Below are 23,549 nucleotides of genomic sequence, written 5' to 3'. Positions count from 1 at the left end.
GTTTACTAAAAAAAAAAAAGAGAGAAAAAAGAAAAGAAAAAACAAAACAAAACAAAAAAAAACAACACCTCAGTCAAGGGGACCAGAAAAGGCTATAAAATGTTTAAAGAAGTTTCAAATCGATTCACTGTTTAACAAATCCAGTAACAAAGGTCTTTATACAATTTCTTTAAAAGCCAGGTCCTTCCCCTAGCATATGGTAAATTCTTTTATTTACAAAAACATACATACAGATTCTCAGGAAATTGAAGTATTAGAAAACTGAGATATATTTATACAGCAAAGAGGTAGTAATGAAAATCCACAACTAAAAATAAGCTTATTTCTTAGCATTATAAAAACCTTACATTATAACCCCTACATTGTTTACATTTTTTTAAGTAGTAGAAGATAGATTTTGGCACTTTGGTGGTCTTTGTTGTCCCTAGGTCTTTTCATATGATGATTAAACACTGATTGCTATCAAACAAACATATGCTTTGAGCTCTTTCCCCAGCAGTGGGAAGAAACTGTACCAAGCCTGGCACCCCCCTAGGCCAGGTGTTTTCCAACCCCACTCCTGCCCTTTTGATGAATTACAAACTCCACGACCAGCTAGAATCAAGAATGACACATGACATGGCCAGAGAACACAGCAAAATCTTGTTCTCTCAGAAAAAAAAACCAAAAAACACTTGCCTTTGCATCAGCATGAATGATCTTCCAGAATTAAAGTATAAATGATATACTTCCATGTTCGTTTGTCCACTGGTAAAATGAGAAATGACCAATCTTTTAGAGGTGAAATGACTTCAAATTCATCTACAATGAGAGATTATTAGGTTTAACTATGTGAAATATTTTAACACTAAAAAGACGTGACAGTCTCATCAGAAACTAATTATTGGCACTTGAATCTGTGCATCTCTGCAACCCAGGATACTTGCAAATAAAAACTGAAAGGGCTGCTTTTCTCAGGGCTGTATCACAACGGAAGCAGGAGAGAGGTGGTGTTAAATACTGTACGGATGCAACAGACGGTCAACATAAACAGTGCGGTTGTGCCCTTGCTCAGAGATCATTTTTAATCCTGATGCTTCCATTTTGTATTTCAATAAATTAGTAGTCTTAAAAATCCTATTGAAAACATACTTTCCTTAGTTACTACTGCTTAAATGTTATCTAAAGCTATGCTGTCCAACGCAGTAGCCACTAACCACGTGTGACTACTTAAATTTCAATTAAAATTAAAAATTCAGTTCTTCAATCATACTAGCTACTCTTCAAGGGCTCACTAGCTACATGTGACTAGTGGCTACCATATTGGAGAGCACAAAGAACATTGTTATTGTAAAAAGTGCTACTGGACAGCACTGTTCTGAAGAAAGTGCAGTGTGCTATATGCTCATGAGATTTTTACTTTTTAAAAGTTGTTTAAAAATATCACTGTATCTCTGGGCTACAGATTAATAGTGATCTCTGTTCATAGGTGTCAAAGGACAGTATCAACTTTCTTATCATTATTTAGACAATTTATGAGGTATTAGGAGTTCCATATAAGATTCAAGTAAAACATGAACTCAGACATTTTTACTAGTTATAAAAGAACAAAGTGAATACTGCATGGATGATGAAAGTAATTTACTACTCATATTTAAAACATCTCTTTCTTCCACTAACATCCACAAATCTTTAAATATAAAAGCATACATGACTACCATTTAAAGCTGCTCACAAGAATGAGGCAAATAGCCCAGATATTGCTCTATTTTACTTTGGTGTCTTAGCAAGGGGGGAAAAACATTACTTAAGTACAAACAAAAAAGGCAGTAAATTAAAATGAAAACAGTCTTAGGAATAAACTGCTATGGCACAAGGACAAAAAACCAAGTTTTGGTTTTATACTTTCAAATATGCTCTCATTCGTATTGATATCTGATATCTGAGTTGACTAACTCTGAATACTTTTAGGAAAATCAAATTCATGTTGTTATTTTCAAATTTACTTTGTCAGAACACAAAGTAGATAATAATTATATATTACTTCTTCCAAATAATTCTTGGATGGGAGGCCGGAAGTGGGAAACTGAATGGAATGCTTGGTTTTTTTCTTAGTAGGTAAAAGCAGAACAACTCAATCATAAAATGCACACAGCTGTATCTAAAAGAAAAATGCAAACACAACTTAACCAACTTTATTTGACTGCATCTTATTTAGACAGCTTGCACATTTCAAATCCCATTAAATCTCTCTCTCCAAAAGGATATGGGACAATAGAAGAAAATTATGCAGCAATATCCAGTCATCAAACAGCAGTCCAATATTTTGAGATACACGTGATATTTTATAGATACTCAACTCATATCTGACGTCAATATAATTTATGGTTATGTTTTTACAAACCTGAAAGCCCTGTAACATTATAAACTCATTTTAGTGATGTCATGGTGCACTGAAAAGTTAACTCTGATGCACTACCAATCTGCTTTTATCTATGCTCCTGGAAAGTGATGAACTTCATGATTTTTAGACACCATAATAAATATACACATCCAGTCTTATACATGTCAGCCAATACCATAAACACAGGGCAAGGTAAAATTAAAACATGTGACAAACAAACTCCTTTACATAGATTTGTCAAGCAAGTAGGGAGGGTAATTTGGGGAAGAGTCAGAAAATATTAAAACCAATTTTTTAATAGTAATTTTTTTTTTATTTTTTATTTTGTTGGCTTCAACTTCAAAAACTACTGTCTGGTTTCTGATCTGTGGACTTCTCTAGAGTAGTTTCATCCTAATGTAAGGGAAATTACAATCAGCCCACATATCAAAAATGATAGTATACCCGTTAGCTTCTTCAATACTAACATATATAGCTTCATGGTAGCATGTATAAAAATGTTCAGCAGTACCAACTGCCAAACCAGTGTCAGTGGATAGTACAGTCAGTCTTAAAGAGGCAGCACCCCATTAAAAGAAAGTTGCACCAATTTTGCTCAGTTTTAGCCAAGTGAACTCACTCTATCAATTTTAAATAGGACTGTTTTAAGATTATATAAGAAAAATGAAAGTCCACTATCAGAAAGTAAATTAATGTATGATGCTACTTCAACTGGAATGGAGACTTAGTTTTGATGCTGGGTTATCATGCTGGACATTAAAATTTTAGTCTATTTAAGTAAACAATTTTTGCATAACCAATGAAAGACATAAGGGAGACATTTATATTCAACATACACCAACTGAACAATACAGCAACCATCTGACTTTTTAGCCACATGTTAAGGTTATGTTTACAACACCCAGTCAGTTCAGCAAAACCTGGTCAATTCTGGGGGAAAAGGTCAGCAGAGATGGTTTCATTGATAATGTGCCAAAAACATAATGGTTGAAATGAAAATCTAGCATGTATCTACTTTAGAACTGTCCCCATTAGTGAGTCAAACAACTGTACGTTCATCAACTATCATTACTCAATAAAGTGGTGAGATAAAATTTGATAACTGTTTTAGCTCAGTTCTCTCCATATTAAAAGTAACAGAAGCATCACTATGACTGGCATTCCTCTGTTAGAGCCCAAATGACATTTGAGCAAAGGACTCAAAATCGTCAGCTGGAAAGCTGAGTATTGTGTAATCATCATATATTTAATGTAATCAGTACTCTCCCCATTAAATTTTCAAGAGCAACATAAAATGGAAAGAAAAAGTTGTCTTTAAAAACAAGGAACTATAAATGATCCCACCAATAGGAAGATTTTATTTTCACCAAATCTGTGTGTCATTATTTTAAAAGTACTTAATACCCAGTTCACTTTCAAGACACGACACTGAGCAAGGAGCAGCTTTCCTTAAAAAAAAAAAAAAAAAAAAAAAAGGCAACAAACTTTCCTGAAAGGGGGCTTTTACCAACTGTTAATGGAGGTAGGGTTTTTAAAAATACAGTAATTATAGCCATAAAATAAAATTCAAACCAAATCCTAGAGCAGAAGTAAAGCATATTCAAATTAAAGAAAATACAACATAGAATCCTACAAAACATTTTTCACAGAGCATCAATCTTATTTTTTTTTTTTTTTTTTTTTAGGGTACCTAGGTTTTCCAGTTAAATTATCCATCACAGGTTTCCTGACTCAATTGAAATTAACTTGAAAATTTGTTACACTGCACAGATTGGCCAAAATACAATGTAACTGAACATGGTGATAACTATTAAGAAAACCCATAGAACTCATTCCAAAAAATTTTTTACAATTTTCCCTTTTGTTTTTCTGAGAACTAAGCAAAGCTTCCCCAAGAATTTGCTCAAATAAGTGAAAAAGAAAATAAAATCAGTTTAAAATGGATACAATGCACCTTGAAATTTATTTCCAAGACTAAGAACCAAAAGTGAAGCATTTTAAGAAACAGAAGCGATGTGAAATCCAAATCAAGTGGGAAAAAAGTTCCAACTGCTTTGTAAAAGCTGTTCTTCACAGCTTAGCGATAATTTTGATTAAATAAAATCATACCAATTTACATTAATTTTCTATTCTTTTCCAAAAATTCCCTCACTCTCAAAAAAAAAGTGCATCCAAAAACCCAGCAATTCCCGGCTCCATCAACTTTTCTCATCCCTTTTGAGTCATTTCTCAAAGATTTTCCAAATAGATTCAACTTCTTACTGTAAGGAAAAAAGGGACTTTACAGTAAACCACTATCACTCACCTGGAAAAAAGTATCCAAATTATAAAAATCTGAAATAATTTATTATCAAATTTAGAATTTAAATAAAAACAAAAGTTTGCTTGCAAAGGCCTTAAAGAAAAGGAAAAGATAGCATGCATTCAAAAACTAGAGGTGAAGACAAATATACTTATCTACACAGGCACTGGCAGACGCAATGTCATTGTTATCTGTACTCATTGTAAGACACACCCAACCCTACAGAACATTTTTTTCATTCACTAATCACTGAGGTACCAATATTCAAGAATGAAAAATTTAATATTGAAAAAATAAAACCTAAAATTGAAGCTTTTCCCCCACCCCCTTCAGAAAACTATGGCAGGTTTCATGTGAAATGTTAGTATACTTAGAGATTTTTACAATCTACATTGGCTTTTTTAAGGAACAAAAATCATGTTCCACTTACTGGTTCTGTGACAAAATGATCACTGTGTAAATGACATTGTCAGCAGACTTTGCAAATGAACAAACAAATCTTGGCTATCAACTGGCACATCTTGCTGGTACCAAAAGAACTCTTTAAGTTTAAAACAATCTCTTTTAATTCAGAACAAATGCGCCATGCCAAAGTGCAACAAATATTGTGCGACACTCAATGAGACACTGACAGGTAAGAGCTGCATGGAAATTACTAAATCCACCTGCAAAGCAATTCTGTACAAATTGCATTGCATGCAAAGGTCGATTCTGCGTGGTTGGAAAGTTGTTCCTTGATGTCAGTTTCTCAACGCAGCCACAATTTAAGTCGCAGTGCATCAACTCCATTTAAATAGTATCTGAACAGCCTCTTATCTCGAACAAAACCAAGATTTTCATAAAGTTTCAAAGCAGACTTATTCGTTATTTCTGTTTCCAAAACAACCTTCAAAAAAATGAGAAAACGAGGTTACAATTTTATATATTTGAAATTAATTTTATAATTTCATAATTTGACAAATCACATATAAACATTTCAAATATTGAAGAAAAACATACTGTATCTGTTTTAAAATTGATGTTGAAACAATAAATGTTAATGATGTACAGAAAGTACCCAGAAAAATGGTCACTGAAATTGTGATAGTAATTTTCTCTTAGGGCAAGGGGAGGTAGGAATGTGAACATTTTCTGTTCTATTGATTTTTTGTGATGTTTGAAAGTTCTAGCAATGTGAATATATGTTTTATACTAAAACAAAGATGAATTATTTCCCTGTGGAGAAAAATAGCGTGACAAAAAAATGAAGAAAAGAAAAAAATCAACAACAAAAACTTTGAAGAAAACTGACCAGTACTTGAAACTATTCGAATTGACCTCTGACTCCTATATTTTCATTGTCATCATTTATCCTGGCAACAACTACCATATTGTCTAGAGTCTACACAAGAATCTGCAAATTATAGCCCTTGGGCCAAATGTGCCCATTGCCTGTTTCTGTAAATAAAGTTTTATTGGAACACAACCATGCCCATTTGTCTACATGCTGTCTAGGACTGCTTTCTCAATACAAGGAGCAGACTGAATAGCTGCACCAGAGAGCTATAGTCTACAAAGTCTAAAATATTTACTCCTCTGAGCCTTTGCTGATTCTAGACCAAATGTACCCAAACATTAGTTAACTGGAGGGCTTGTTAAAACAGATTGCTGAGACCCCCCATCCAGAGTTTCTGAGTAGATTTGGGCTGGAGCCCAAGAATCTGTGTTTTTGAAAAATTGCTAGTTGATGCTGATGCTGCTAGTTGGGAGATTAGAGTCTGAGAACAAGGGACTACACATTATGGACATCAACACTTAACTGAAGAACACATAAAGTATTAACTTTTGAGTCTTTTTTAATATTACTGAACAGCCTCTTATCTCGAACAAAACCAAGATTTTCATTAAAAATGACAATGAGGGGCGCCTGGGTAGCGCAGTCGTTAAAGCGTCTGCCTTCGGCTCAGGGCGTGATCCCGGCATGCCGGGATCGAGTCCCACATCGGGCTCCTCCGCTATGAGCCTGCTTCTTCCTCTCCCACTCCCCCTGCTGTGTTCCCTCTCTCGCTGGCTGTCTCTCTGTCACATAAATATAAATAAAATCTTTAAAAAAAAAATGACAATGAATAAGAGATACTTTTTGATATTGTGTGATTTTTTTAAATTTGTTTCTACCTTCCTCTACCAAAACATCCTCTATCCCATCCTCCCACCTCTTAGCTACACGGCTCTATTTGCCTGTCTATTGATTCTCAATCTACCTCATCGAGAATTACCAACACAGTGAGCCACAGTTACTATTGGGTGTCATAACCCTCAGGTGTTTGAAGTGGGACAAAAAGAGCAAAGTATAATTAAACAAAGGCCCAAGCGAAGCCTACGAGTCTCTCTGTTCTATGTCAAGCTATCGACACATTTGACAAGAATTCAAACGGATGTAAATAATAGGGAAAAGAATATACGTCAACTCATCCTGTCCAAAACTGAACTCATGATCAACTCCTCCTCCACAATTCCACATCTTAGTAGCAAGATCTCCAACCTACCAATGCCTCAAACCTGAAACCAAGAGTCATCGTTGAACTTTTTTCCTCTCTATCCCTAACCACAAACATCCAAGCACTGAGTATTTCAACTCTCTCTCTTAAATCTCTCAAATCGACCCTTTTCTTTCTATCCCTAATGACACTATTCTAGCCCAAGCTGCCGTCAACTTTCACTGTAATTATAAGATCCTCCTAACTCAAAGGTCTCCCATTCTCTTTAAGTAGAATGATGCTCTTGTTAACACCCTGCTTAAAACCATTTACTGACTCCCTTTTGTCCTCAAGATAAAATCCACAATCTAAAAATAATCCGAAGAAGCCTAAAAGGCCCATCAAAACACGGCCTGTACCTACCTTGCCACCTTCACTTTAGGTATCGCCCCGCCTCTCCCGGCTCTCCGTGATCAACACCGAACTTTCAGTTTCTGGAACCCACCATGATCTTTCCCACCTTAGACCTTTCACATAAGTTGTTTTCTCTGTCTGGAAGGATGCTCTTCCTGTCCTCCTTGCTTTTGGCCTTAGCTTGTCACTTCCAGACTGGGTGAAGTATCCCTTTCTTTTTACATTACCCCAACAGCACTCTGCACTGCTCCTTATTCAACTGCATTCTCAGTCAACATTTACTGACTGTGTCATCTCTCCTAGCTAATGAGCCCAACAAGGGCAGGGATCATGTGTACCTTCTTCACAGCCGTTTCCTATGTACCTAACACACTGCGTAACACACAGAAGGCTCTTAAATATTTGTAAATTATATACATCCCAAGCACCTTTCATTATATTACAAACATTACATAAACAAAAGTATTACCAAACTTTTAAAATGACCTATGTACTGAAAGAGAAAGCATCATCTTAAAGCAACTACTAAACAATCAACTCATTAAAGCAAATCAAATGCTAAATCTGGACTTTTAAAAGATCTAAAAACAAGTAATGAATATTTCAGTAGCAAGAGAAAATATTACTAAGAAGGAACATTTAAATAAATGTTGTACAACAAATAAATTGGTTTAAGAATAAAAGTCAACAACTTTTCTCTGCTCTTAAAAAAATGGAATTTATTTTTAAGTAATGTATGTCATCTTCCAGTATGGGACACTACAGTCCGATCAATACAGGTTTTCAATTTTGAACAATTCTCTTGGGAACTCTTAGAATTCTGTTTTAGGCCACCACCTAATCAGAGCTAGCTAAAATGTATCAAAACAATTAATATGTGAAGCAATAAAGGTACGACAACTCAAAACTTGGAACCTGATTTCACAGAAAAAGGAATGTAAGGGTTTTTTTAAGCTAATATTTACTGAAGGTTTACTAAATGCTTTGTAAAGCGTTTTACATGTGTTATGTCATTTTACATGCATTTGTCATTATGTTATTTTCACAATAACCCTATGAAATAGATACGATTTTCTCCAATTTACAAAAGAATGAAACTCAAGGCCACCAGTACTGCAAAAACAGACCAGACTCCAAATCTGAACTGCAGCTTCATAGTATCCACTCTGATGTGCCTCCCCCTGCTTGTTTCCCAGAGTAAAAGAAAGCAGCAAATGGGAGCTCTAACCTACTTAAGACACAATAAAGGGGATCTAAGCCTATGTTTGTTAATATTTGGCAATCGAAAATATTCAAGACTCATCCGAAGCTAATTATGGCTACATAAATACACATGTAAGGTGTGGTAACGAGCTCTAATCATGTTTGTTGGCACCCTAACAGATTAGTGAAATACAGCCCAATTACACAAAAACGGAATTACACAAAGGGCTAACCTTAGTTAAATTGAACAGATTCTCCCGGTACACTCACATTCTCTAAACAAGGAGATCATTTGACAAAATAGAAAATGTCAGAAAAAAAGTAACTACTTTTTAATAATCACTCAAATTCTTACAAATACACTAAAAGAGAATCTGGGTTTATAGTGAAAACTCAATATAAAACTATTCTTTCAGTCCATATCATGGGAGTATTACATAGGAAGCCAAAGGATAATGAGGCTACTTTGGTCCCAAAGAAATTTGGCAAAGTAGAATTCTACTTAACAGAAAAAGGATTACTGTGAAGTTCCACAGACTCACTTAGCAACAAACGATTGTCAGGATAAGCCAAACTTACAGTTTAGAAAGACTTTTTTAATACTGCAGGCTGGAACTGCTGGAGGGAGGGCAAGCTGTTCACTGCTAGAACCTAAGCACTAGCCTATAGTCTGGCACTTCACAGACCTTCCATCAATGACTGAATACTACTATTGCTCTTTTTAACATTCCTTTAAGATCAGCATTACCATCAGATTGCATAGACAAAGAGACAGACTATAACAAGTTAAATGACTTGCCTACAATCACAATTCTAAGTGACAGAAGATGGATCTAGCACCCAGGCTTCTCATAACCAGTTCTTTAATTAGAACAAACTACTCAACCAAAAGTCCTTACAGCTTAAATCTCTCCATTTTACTCTGTTCTTTACCTACAGCCTCTGTCTCATAGACAAAATATGTTTCCAGTGAAACTAAAAATAGTCAATATAGAACTGTTAAACATAAAAGGTTTAAAAGTCATCTTTGTACATTATAATAAAAGTTCTTTGTACAATATCAAAAAATCATAAAAATACATGAGATGTATTTGTACATATCAACATATATGTATTTTGTTAATATGTTAACAGATTTATTATTGGTTATAATAAATTAGGCCACTATTGTCAGGAATGTAAATCGGTACAGCCACCATGGAATAGTTACGGAGACTCCTCAAAAAATTAAAACCAGAACTACTATATGATCCAGCAATCCCACATTCTAAAAAACTATTCATGCTATTTATATGTATTTTTCTTACTATTTCCCCTAAGGTAACACACAAACCCAAGATGCTTGTCCTAGTAGCTACTACATGTTTGGCAGCCGGGGGGGGGGGGGACAAAGTCAAGCCAGGTTAGCAATGTGGGTAATGCATTTCTCATTCAGGAAGCAACAAATCCACTTGTTTCTTTTTTTTATAACTTTATAGACAGCTCCAAATATACAGAAAATGAAAAAGATCTTTTAGTTAGCTGTTTTAACATGTCTAATTCTGACATAAAAAGTTAGGAAAGTCATAGTAAGGCGAAATGAAAATAACTATTAGATTGGGAGAGTATTTCATTATTATTCGAACAAAAACATAATCTACATTTCAACTCCGTGATTACTAATTTTGGTTTAATATGCTGTAAATTTATCTTAAAAATGACAAGAGGAACCAAGAGCAATATAAACATGACTCAAGGTCACATATAAATTCTACAAACAGAATAGGAAGTAAAAATTGACTGAATGTGCATGGTAAGGCCTCCTAGAGATTTCCAAATGGAACTTTCTATAGGCTTGTAGAATTAAAAATCTCTTTAAGAAAAAAAAAAATAGCAGTACAACCTAAGTGGTGGAAAATGTAATTTAAATCTCTTCTCAAATGACTTTCCAATAATTTGCCAAAATTCCTTAACACTTTAAAGAGAAAAGAAGGTTGGCCCAACTTAATAAAAGTAAAATCACATGTTGGTTATAATTGGTTACTATATTCTTAGAAATTAAAATTTCAGTTTTCCTCAGAACAATGAATTATACACAAGACTGTTTTTACATATGATTTTGTTTTTACCGAAAAGGTATTAACAACTGATGAACTCTGTACCTTTTTTTAAATCTTACTATGTACTAAATAAGTAAGATGACTGCCATTCCTAGAAAGTTTATAGAAAGTTCAGAGGGGAAGACAAGTTAACAATTAATTACACAAGTTGAAATTCACAACTGCATTAAAAAAAAAAAAAGAGGTACAAATACAACGCTGGAAGCACTGAACCAATCAGCCAACAAATTTAAGAACCACTGTACTCTATCACAAACACCACACTAAGTACTAAGAAACAGCAGTAAACAAGAAAAGGAATCTCTGCTCTCCTTAGCGGCTAAGGCACAGACTGTGAACAATGAAGTAAATTTTACAAAAAGAGAGGCCAAAAAAAACACAGAAGCCACATAAATGATTCTGTCTAGAAGGATTAAGGAAAACTTTAAAAAGTTATTGATATTTGTATTGGATCTTAAAGACTGAGAAGTAGTTACCCTGGAGTTGAGGAGGAAGAAACCAAACCAAATGGGGTGAAATGATAATAAAGGAAGTGGAACCAATAAAGACAAATTAACTATCAAAAATTAGAAGGGAAAATGGGATAGAATTGTGGCTGACATAGTTTAACACAAAATGAAAGGGAGAGGGAAAGCCTTATAAAGAGTAAACAAAGGTTCTATCCCTTCATAGAGCAAAATCTTTATATGTTATATGAGCAATGTGGCACAATTTTCTTTAAACATAGAAGAGTTCTCTAATCCAGAGGCAGAGCTATTCAAACTGGTAAAAAAAAAAAAAAAAATCATACAAAAGAAGTTTATGGAACTATTCCCATTTCAGACTAAGATTAGGTAAAACTCTTTGCTTCAAAAGTAAGAAAAATAAATCAGAATTAGATTTTTAGGCCCACAATTAAAAGAGTATTTCTACCATAAAATGTGTCACTCATTTAGGATCTAACTTTGAGACTAAAATATAACCCAAATCTCCGTATCAATCCCCAGAACTTTCAAAGGAAAACCAATACTATTTAAACATTTGTTAAGGTAAAGCACACTACCCTGTCTCACAGGTAGTGACTAGGATAACTCACAAAAGTTGTAATACCATAAGGAACATAATACTCTCTATTCATAACATCCCTGCTCGCTGGAAACCACTCTCTTCAGTAGCAAGTAGAGGATCAAAACATGGTCTTATCAACCCAAAGATTTCTCCTCTTTCATGAAGCTTGATTTCTCCTCCTGATGAACTAAACCAGTGTGGCTATGGTCCAAACATAGGGACTCATACTTATCAACATATGTAGTCCAACTCTCTTCTGCAAATTTTAATTACCAGTCATTTAAATGATCAGGGTCACTGCATCTTTCATTTTTTGACATTATATTAAAAGCTGTGAACAATATAAGATCCTTCACTCTGTGTGAATTATCTTATTTGAAATAACACTGAATATCCTGAAATGCCAGGATGATTTCCTCTGTGCTGCCCAACGTACCTGCAGGCCTTCTCGTACAACCACTACTTAGTGTCATCAGTCAGAATACAAACTAATGTGAACAAGCAGCGTGAGACTACTCTACGGTAAATCCCTGTATTCTGGCATGGAAACATGTTCATGAGATATTGTTAAATAAAAAAAGTAATTATTGCAGAATAATAATTATGGCTTCATTTGTGTAAAGAAAAAGTATTACACAGCTTAGATGGGTGCTTAGAAATGGGAGGATATATATTTGAAGATGAACAGTAGCTATAAGTGGACAGAAGACTGAAGAGCTGCAGAGTGTGAGGATGGTGAATGAAAGACTCTGCACCCCCAAATCACACATACACATCATGCTTAATGACTGCGTACATTCTGTACAGAAAAAAACCCACCTTAAAAAAAGTGTCAAAACAGGTTACAGCCTTTTGAGGAAAAAATTACCTAATTTCAAGTATTTTGAGAACTCTCTAAGGCATAGTTGCCCTCCAATAATAAAAACAATTGTCACTTGTACTGTTCATAAAATTGTTAGCACAATACAATTTTGTTCCTTCTTAGTCACCATTGCTATATTAAAAACACCTATACTTCTCTAGTTTATAGTTATTTCCCTCCACATTTTCAACCGTCACTATTAGTTACAGAGCACTCACTATGTGTACAGCACGGTGCTGTAGGATACAAAGAAATTATAGCTGCGGTTAGGCTGTACAAACAAGCTAACGAGAAAAGACACTCTTAGGTTAATATGCAGACAGGTCTACATTTAAAAAATGGTTGTCTTTTTCTCCTCAGCCTTCTCATTATTTTATGCTGAGAGATTTTTTTCAAACACGAAATGTCTTTCATATAAGCTGACAGCTGGCCCACAGTTCAAAAAAAAAATGTAACTTAGAGAGAAACTAAGGCCAATATGTAAGGAAATTGCAGTAAGATTTGTAATAAAAGCTACCTTAAATGATTTTAACTGATAACAAATCCTCTGAATACCAATTCCTCTGAATACCAATTATTTATTAAAAATGTCTAAGATTTCACCTTTACATTTTGACAAAGAACAAATTTTAGCTCTCATTATCATCTTAAAATTTGTTTTGGGTCAAAATTCACATGTTTTTAAAAGGAATATAATTTTCACCACAAGCTACAATTATATAGTAATAGTTCGCAATGAAATCTGCAGTATAATTTATTATGGGATATTTATTTAAAAAAAAAAAACTGGTAGAATACAGACCAGGGTAAAAGGTTTTAAATTTAGAAAGACTTACCTCATCACAGTCTCCTTCAACCATGGCATATATAGCTTTCTTAACCAAGTTAGTACCTAGAATATAGACATGAGTATTAATGAAGGAAAATTTAGTTTCTTAAATTACCATGTTTATAGTAAGCACAGAAATACCAAATGCTGCGTTCTACCTTGAATACAGATACAGACTATCTTAAGTGAGAAAAAATTTAAACTGAGAGGCCAACAGAACCTATACATAGCAATATAAGCTTCCTTTTAAAAGACCTATCTCCGTATGTATCCCTTTTTCTTAGGTGTAATTGCTTGCTCCAAGCAGGAGTTTGTGCTGTTCTGTTTGAAGGTAAGAGAAAAGGGAAAAAGAAAAAGGCAAGATATGGTGTGGCGAGAACAGCCCATGAAACCCTTGAACTAGCCAGAAGTTACTACAAGATTCTTGAGCTAATCTTGCCAAAGATCACACCAGAAACTGCTGTGACACAGCCCAAGATACTGGGCTGGTTCCTACAAACTGTATAGCTAGCCTGAGCATACTGAAGTCCAGCATTCCCAAATGATGCCAGTGGTGTCTCTGTAAATGTCCAGCAAAACGTATCCTAGTTTAAGGTCAGCTACATTTGGTACGTAAAAGGTAAAACAACTGCCAACTCTGATTTTAAGAAATCCAAATTCTGTAAGAATTCTCTTAATTTTCCAACCATGCACATGAGGAAGAACACATTACACGGGCCAAACAAAATGTCTGAGGGCTAGGATGCAGCCCTCAAGCCACCAGGTTCTGCCCTGTGAACTAGCCAGACAACTGCTTATCGATTGCCATGAGCCCTTATCAGCTCTTTTTAATGTGTCAAAAACTTAAACTTGGCTTGTTAAGTCCAATCCATTAAAAACCTTAGTAGTAAACTCTTAACTCTAATAAGAAAGGTTGGTTAAACCAAATGTATTAAGTCATCCTATTCATGATTTCTCATGACATCTCAGATTGTGTGAAACAGTCTTAAATTGGACAATAACAATTGTATTAAAAAAAAAATTCAAGTGACAAAAAACTGCTAGTAATTAAATACTGGTACAGGCATTAAATCTTTCACAAATACTTACTCAGCTTCATTAGTTCCCAGAATTTGACATGCTCACACAAGTGCTTGATCCCCCATCCTGAACAAAGAGCCAGTAGCTCTCAGACACTAGGACAGTGGCTCTTAACGAGGCTTACATCACAGTCACCTGAGGAAGCCCCAGTCCTCCTTCTAACAGGACAAACAAGATTCTCAGGAGGAGGGACCTAAGCATCTGTTTTTAAAACACCCAGATGACTCTAATGACCATTATAAATCACAAGTATAAGATTAACTGAAAATGCCAGGAAAAGTAGACCCAAGAAAGAGATGAAATTGGGAATACTAAGAAACAATTCTCCTTTCTCCTGGTCCTCCCTGAATTGCTAATATGTTTGAGGACTAGTACTAAATAATAGTAACAATTTCTCCATAATTTTGCCTTGAGGCCCACTTAACCCAGCCATAGACAGCTCCTGGAGGGCTGTGATCAAGTGCCCCAATAATGCTACTGAAAATTGCAGCACGTAGTATAACACAAAGCATTTTGAATGGGATAAAAAAAAACTGTTTAGAGGTAAAAACTGATCACCTGTTACTTGCTAGAAAGACAATTTCTCAAACCAAACATTAATAAAGAAAACAATTAATTTTAAGAACATTTTAAAAATATTTTGAAATAAAAACAGTCTTAATATTCTTCCCTTAGCTTCTTTCTCATTTCTACGTCTTTACATTTAAATCTTTTGCTTCAAAAAACAGAAATGAAAATAACTTATGTATTCTTTTAGTGACATAATATTCTCCTTACCAATGCCATTTCTCCTGTATTTGGAATCCACGGCTAGCATGGCTATATAACCTCTGCGGAACATCTTTTTGTGCATATCCAACTTGCAAACGATGGCACCTACACACTCCTCCCCTACCACGGCCTTAAAAATAAACAAACAGTTATGAAGAATACATTGCCATCAGGTACTGCACAATTACCCAGGGAAACAGCAACCAACCATTGGTCACATTTTTGAGAAGAGGTAAGAATTCTAGTAAGAGAGCAATCACAGAAATTTCAGAAATCTAAATCCCAAAAATCCTTCAAATGTTCCAGTTTAAAATGGTTCAACATTGTTTAGGGCATGAACTGCTTATGTTTATGATCAAAGCCTAGGGAGGAAAAAAAGCAAGATTCCCACAAAGCAAATATTCAAGTACATTATAAGAGGTGCTTATAATTATTTGCAATAAAGACCTCCATGCTTAAGAATTGGGAAGGGGGAAATATGTGAAGTAATTTTTTTAAGACAATGTCTATTCATCAGGATATAAGAAAATATTATTAAACTTGCTTATCAAAGTACTGTAAATTTAAACTTAATTCTAATAAAGTTTTAGTGAAAGACAAACATTTTTACATAAACAGTAGAGTTAGACTCTGATCAGGAAAAAAATGTAAATGATTTTCAGAAAAAAGATTGTTTTTAAGGTATTCCTTGGATCCTACCCCAGGGGTTTTTTTAGTGAAGGACTATGAAGACTAGATATACAATGGTCTCATTTTTAGGACTCTCCTGACAGTATCATTATCATTAGGCTCAGAGAATATCTAGAACTTAAAATTAAAGCTTCATATTAAAGCCAAAGCTTTAATATAATTGTATAGTTATTTTAGTATGTCTTTCCAGAGTGTTAACGGTTACATGTTACATAAATGCTAATCATCCCCCATTTTCATTAAGATTTCCAGTGTTACCATTAAAAATGTTTTTCAAAAGTTCCGTCACTCATGAAAAGTTCTACTAATGCTGTATTCTGGTAAATATCAATAGGGCAATACTCCCAATTGTTTAATAATGTGTCAGCTCGCTAGAAATATGTGTTTGCTATAAAGAGCACTCATTAAAAAAATAGGAAAACTTCAAATTCTCTCTTAATAAAATTAATTTTCAGAAGGAGCTATTTCAACAACAAAAACCAGGAATTAGGTTAAGAAATTAAAAAGCTCAGTTTATACTTAATACTTAATTTTAACTTAATTTTGATGTGACATTTTTCAGTTCATCATTCTGTAAAATGATTAAAAAGTCCTTTTTTAATTGTGGAGAAATCTTGTAGGCAAGATAATTCTAATCCATTTCACACAAACCTCAACTGGGTCAGAAAAATCCTTTTGAAGGGATATTAAATTCAACAATCCACTCTAATTCATTTCTGTTTTATCACACAATCTAAAACTATTTTGAACCAATAAACCTCTAAAACTGCTATTTCCATTTTCATTCACAATGAATCAATCTGGTTCTATCAAAATTCTTTTGAAAACTAAAATTTCTTTCTGAAATAAGACCTGAAAAATACACAAAAGTTGGCTGGCTGAACAACTGGGACAGCATTTTTCTGATTTGAAGATAACTCACTTCAAAATATATGTATGTGGTTGTGTGTACATGTTTGAACTAATGTTACATTAAAAAACTTTTTGACCTGATCTCGTAAGTCAGGGAAAATGGAAACCTACATAAATCTATGATACAAAACTGTAGGACAGCTACACTTCACAGTTAGTAAACCATCCAAAAAAAGTCTCTTCAAAATCAGAACCACCAGACACAATACAATTGGACAATACTTTCAAATTGGATAGATATTGCAAACAAATCTTTGTCCTCTGACCAAGGAAGTAACGGGCAAACAAAGTATTATATCAGTTCACACTTGGACTAGATTGACTTCTTCCTAATGAAGAATCTGTAGGGGCAAAAATCAAGTGGTACAAATCAGTAAAAAAAATAAAAGCCCAATATACAATATACTGTTACTAATAATATGTTGGTAGTGAGGAAGGCCTATGCTGTAATTTTTTTTTTCTGATAAATTGCTGATGGATATACACTTACAAGAATCACTAAACTGCTTGTCAGTTTTTCCAAATAAAAGCTCTGCACATATATTTGGAACTCATACTATCAAATGTGTTCTTTTTTCAAGGATGGGAACTGAAAAATTCCTGGCAAGATTAAGACTTAACTCTACAAGGCCAAATGCTTGTCAATCTATAAAACTTGAAAAATTTAAGTTGTGTGAAACAGAAATTCCCAAATTCCAGAATGCTATACATGGGAAAACAGAGGAAGCCAGAAAGTTAAATTTAGAATAAGCAGACTATAATACATCACTAGTAATAAGAGTAAGAAGTTCAAAAAGCCACCAACAGCTGAAAATACCATGAATTCAAAAGACAGATAAATTAGTTAAGAATAGAGTAATTCACAATGTCTCCCATTTGTCTGGTACTCTACTTTCACATCTGTTACAATTATTAGGAAGAATCATAAGAAACTGACATTTTTGTTAGTCAGATATGGTCATGTATTGGCAGTTTTCTAAGGTTCAACCTCATACATTCCATTTGATCCATTACAGTTTATATGGAAACCAGAAGCATTTTGGAGGTTTTCAATCTCTTCAGATTACTCATGTTTGCAAGGACAACTGTCCCTCGATGAAGCATAACTTGGTAACACAAAGATCTTCACTGTCAAGAGTATGTAATTTTTCAAGTTCTTACTTCTATAATGAGAGGTCAGGTTAAGTTCTAGCTTTACCTCTCTGCCACTAAATACCTGAAGCTTTTTTTTTTTTAGTAAGATTTTATTTTTATGTAATCTCTACACCAACTTGGGGCTCGAACTCACAACCTTAAGAATCAAGAGCTGGCTGTTTCACTGACTGAGCCAGCCAGACACCCCTAAATATTTGAAGATTTAAACATTTTAAGTCACTTTGGTCCTGAATTTTTTTGTATTAAAAAAAAAGTAAAGTTGAGCTAGGTTATATTTAAGATTCTTTACAGTTCTAAAATGACAGGATTTAAAATCAACATACACTTATATTTGTTTTAAATTAGTTCTTAGAGGAAACTCAAATTTTTTAAATGCCAACATAAAGGCCTCTGATTAACTACTGTTTTATGTTCAATACCCCCAGATACATATTTGCACTAGTAAATCTTAGATGTCAACCACCTGTACACATCTGAATTTCCAGATATTCAGAATTTAATGTTAAACAAACTGGCTATTAAAAAGCTAAAGTATAAATTAGATGGTGAATTGGAAGGAGTCCATGAAATATCAAAACTAAAATTTACTAAGTTTATCAGAGTCTAAAATGGCACACAAGTTGAGAGAGGTCGAGGTAATATCAGAACCCAAAGTTGACTAAATATTATATATACATCTATTTTCTGGTAATTAACAAAAATACATATGTCAATTTAAGGTTTGCCTCAATTGTATGCTTTTGTGGGTAAACTTACAATTAAATCAATCATAAATTTTTAACAATTACACTGGCATTTAATATGACATGTATAATAGTGCTATAAAATCACTTTCCCATATTCATTGGCAAAGGCCTAAGAACTTCTATTTTGATACAATGGTGAGAATCCTGGAAAAGCAGTTTTGTAGAATATAAGATAGTTCCCACAATTTAAACAAACATACTAAATTGAAGTTTAGCAAACTGAACATAGAAAATAGCAGAACTACCATTATCTACAATATTGAAGTTATATTTTCAGATTACCAACATATAAAATCAAAAAGATGGATTTCTGAAGCACTGTCAAAACGTCTTGCAGGGATTTGCTAAGTACAACTAAGTCAATGCTAAAACAATACATAATAGTAGTGCTTCTCCATTTACATATCATAAAATACTTCTTAAAATCATGTTGCCTTCCCTCAGTGAAATTCAATGGAAACAAATTGCTTGTGAGCACACAGATATAAAGCATATACCTTCAGTTAATATTTAAGTGAAAGGTTTCATACAGACTAAAATTGATCAGTATTATTGGGAAGAAACGACTGGTACCACCACTACATAAATTTTCAAAAAAAATTAAAAAACAAAACAAAACTATTTAGCTTGTTTCATAGCCAAATCTTTCTTGCTTACATATAAGTAAAAAAATTCTGTCGACTATGCTTTACAGAAGCCTGTGTTACTACTAGTATTTAGGTATATTTATGACCAGTTTCTTAAAGAAAAAAATTAGATTAGTAACAATTTCACACTTAGTTTCCTGTATTCCACAAAAAGGTATTTTGTTCAAGTTTCAGGAGTCTTTCGGCCACCAGAAGCGTCAGTAGCGCCTTCTACAATCTACCACCAGAAAACAGGCTGGCTACAACCGTTAATTGTCCTGTTGAAGTAAAAGGAGACAATCTCCATAATTACAGAAAATGCTTGTAAGATTTAATTCTCCAATGTGGCCACAGCAAGTTTACTGACAATCATGTTCACCAAAACATGTTTATGCATACACTCTTCCCTGATTACGGCTGTAATTGAGAGATTAATAAAGCCTGTATCCGAACAGAACCATGTTCAAATTAAATGATTGCAAAGTGCTCTGAGGATGAGGGAGGGTAATTAAAGACGGTTAAACATGATTATAAGCTAATATAAACAGGATCCAAGACCCCCAACATGCATCATACAGGCTTGTTGCATTTACATATCAAGTTAAGCCGGCTCAAGATGTCTTACCTTCAAAACAGTTTCATTAAATAACTAGTAGTGTGTACACGCACTTTACATCATGTAACGTACTATGAAACGCAGGAGTATACATCCATTGCCACTCTCAGCCCTCACACTCCCTGCCCCGCACAGCCTGGATCTCTCTGCTGGGTTCACCCTCTTTGCATTCCATCCACTTACCAAGAAGCACAGCTGTGGCCAGTTGTGGATAAAATATCTATAGGTATAAATGGAGTAGGGTTCAGACAGATCTTTGGTGATCAGTCTCATGATATCGGGCATTTGTAGCTCGGATTCATATCGGACATAACGTATCGTCCGATCCTCCCCAGGCTCAACCTCCCTGCCTGAGGGGCTTCTCAAACTGCAGCCGGCGGTCAGGGATGAAGACAGCAGCCGCACCTGCTCGTCTTCCTCCTCCTCCTCCTGCTCGGTGCCCTCCGCCAGTCCATTGCGGGCCGCCGCCGCAGGATCGCTCGCCGCCACTGCCTCTGCCGGGCTGGGGAGCGCAGTTCTTCCATTATTGGGGAGGCAGTGAGGGGGACTCTCGCCCGAGTGTACCCCAGCTCCTTTTGTTGCAGTCGCTCTGGGCCCCCCGTCGGGGGTGGCCGTGGTCGTGGCGGCCTCGGCCACGCTCAAAACCTTGCTCTTGAGGGAGGCGGCCGCCCGGAGGTGCCGCAGTTCGGGGCTGATCAATCCGTTGAGCTGCTGCTGCTCCTGCGGCGGCTGAGGGCAGCGGAGACACGGATGCCCCTTGGCCGCCGCCGTCGCCTCGCCGCCCGCCGGGCTCCTGCCGCCGCCGCCTTCGTGCTCCTCGTCGTCCTCCTCGTCCTCGCTGCAGCAGGCGAGGGCTGCCCCCGCCGGGAAGGGGCAGCGGGGCTCGGCCGCCGCCGAGGCCGGAGGTGCTGGTGGTGGGAGGAGGCTGCTAGGCCCAGGCGGTACCTCCGCCATCCTAGAGGCGACACAGACCGAGAGGGGAGGCCATGAGACCCGGCGGACGAGCGCGCAGCGGAGGGGGCGGCGGGCGGGCGGGCGGGGGGGGGGGGCGAAGGTGGGGGGGAACAAAGGCAGAAACCGTCCCTCACGGAGCAGCCCCCCCAATTCCGCACCCCCCCCGCTCTTCAGCGCCGCCCAGCTGTTCAGCCGGCCACCGTCCCCGTCCGCCCGCACTCATCCACTGGCCCTGTCACCCGCGGCCCCTCCCTGCCCCCTCCGCGCGGCTCACCCCGCACAGGTCCCCGCCGCCACTGCCGCCACTCCTCTTCCTCCTCAGCCGCCGCCGCCGCCTCCTTCGCCGCCGCGGCCGCCTCCACCACCGCCAAGGTTCACACTCAGCCGCCGTCGCCGTAAAGCGCCTCGGCTGTTACCCCGGGTAAAGTTTCCTAGGCCTGGCTTTACGACACTTCCCTGCCTGCCGGCTGCCGGGGCCAAGGGAAAGGGGCGTGGAGGGAGGTGACCTGTGGAGGGGCGGGGACGAAGGTGTCTCCTGTGGGTTCTAGGGGAGGCCGCGTGCTAATGGGTGGGGCTATGGGGCGGGGAAGTTGCCGAGGGCTTTGGAGTCTTCGGCTCCCAGGCCACCGTCCTAGGCTTTGAACTCCTCAGCCGGAGGAGCTCAGAAAGCTGGGGCGGGGAGAGATGGGCGGGACCGGCGCTCCCTGTTCCAAGCCCGCCGCCCCCACGGAGCGGCCGCGAAGCCCGCCGGCTGGTGGCCTGCCGACCTGGCCGCACACGAGTCCCCTAAAAATGCTCTTCCTCAGCTGTACTACGTTTGCCCTGAAGCGGGGAGGGGCGGGGGAGTAAGGCGGGGGGGGGGGGGGGCGGTTACCTGAGTCCCTTAAAAATGGAGCAAAACGGGAGAAAATCGGAAGAGGAAGGACGTTAAAAGCTGTTGAAAACTGGTTGTTTGCAGTGTGAGTTAAGTTTGATTAGTCTGCCCCTTCGAGACAAGAGAAGGTGGACAGGTAGTCCTCTTTCTCCTTACCCCCTTTATCCTACCCAGGAATTTGGATTTAAATGTGATTAAAAGTGCTGGACAGGTACAAGCACGTCCGGGGAAGAGTTAGAGATGGTGGACTAGAGTGACAACGGCTAGAAAAGCACATTCCTAAACTTGTGACACAAACTGTCCCGGGGAAAGTGATGTCCTGAACCTCCTCCTCACTCACTCCACCAAGTGGTCTGCCCAAGCGGATGCAAAAGGAATTGAACAGCCCCACGCACTGGAGCATGTGGCTTCGCTCTTTCCTCTCTAGTCCGCAAATGATGATTTCCAGCAGATCTGTTTTTGTAACTCTCCATCACACGGAGCAAATTAAGTTTTTCAAAAGCTGATTTGTAGAGCTAGTCATGTCAGCAGCAGATGGATGTTTTCAGGGACATAAGTCTATGACTGATTATGTTTGCAACTTTCTGCCATGAGATAAACTCTAGAAAGTGGGATACATTGTAGCATAGCTGTTACATAAAATTGTTAGGGTCCTTGTCACTAAAGATAGCAAGGACAAACTATCACCTCCTATCTAGAAGTTCAATCTATAGTGATAAAAATAGCAATAATAAAATGTGTTACTATGTGCCGGCACTGCTCTAAGTATCTTACATGTGTTTATTAACTCATTTATAGGTTTTATAAAAACTATAGATTTTTATAGAAATATTGATATTTGTGTACAAATAGAGATGTAGCTGCTTATTTATTTCAGTCTTGTCTATAACTGGAAAAAAATAAGTCCAAAGCACCTAAGTATCTATCAATACAGGAATGATTAAAATAAGCTTATGATACCTAAATACTATTATAACTAATTATGTTACTGTTGTAAGATTGAAATTGATTGAATATAATAGAATATATTGATACACTTGCAGTTACTATGATTGCATTGTAAATTACCCCCACAACACAGTGGTATAAAACAACCATTTATTATGCCAACGGATTCTGTGGGTAAGGAATTCAGACCGCACAGCAGGAATGACTTTGCTCTGCTCTCTTTATGCATTGGGCCTCAACTGGGAAGGCTGAGGATTAGAAGCATCTGAAAACTTTTCACTTTCATGTTGGTGGTTGATACTGGCTGGAGGCTGCAGGCTGGAGACCTCAGTTCAACTCCATGTAGACCTCTCCAGGTGGTCTCTTAATATGGACTGTTTGGGGCTTTCTCACAGCATGATGGCTAGGTTCCAAGAGTGAGTATCCCAAGAAAAGGAGAGCCAGGTTTCTACCATATTACCTTTTATCTGCCTTAGAAGTCATGCAGTGTCAATTCTGCTGTCTTCTATTTCTCCAGGCCCTCACACAGCCTCATCCAGGCTCAGGGGGAGGGGAAATAGATCCTACTTCTTGATGGGGGAA

At 37.0% G+C, this 23,549-nt stretch overlaps 1 protein-coding gene across 1 annotated transcript; it reads right to left on the bottom strand.

Moving 5' to 3' along the window:
• Positions 1–2,152: 2,152 nt before the first annotated feature.
• NAA30 (N-alpha-acetyltransferase 30, NatC catalytic subunit) lies at positions 2,153–21,602 on the bottom strand. The gene is made up of 5 exons (XM_026480310.4): positions 21,420–21,602; positions 20,375–21,146; positions 15,453–15,576; positions 13,603–13,658; positions 2,153–5,571 (listed from the first exon to the last, which is right to left on the bottom strand). Exons 2-5 carry the CDS (start codon positions 21,143–21,145, stop codon positions 5,434–5,436), a joined length of 1,089 nt encoding a protein of 362 aa, XP_026336095.1. The 5' UTR covers position 21,146; positions 21,420–21,602; the 3' UTR covers positions 2,153–5,433.
• Positions 21,603–23,549: the final 1,947 nt, after the last annotated feature.

The sequence above is a fragment of the Ursus arctos genome, unplaced genomic scaffold (genome assembly GCF_023065955.2).
Source record: "Ursus arctos isolate Adak ecotype North America unplaced genomic scaffold, UrsArc2.0 scaffold_25, whole genome shotgun sequence".
NCBI lineage: Eukaryota > Metazoa > Chordata > Mammalia > Carnivora > Ursidae > Ursus > Ursus arctos.
This window is presented reverse-complemented; position numbering and strand designations above follow the sequence as displayed.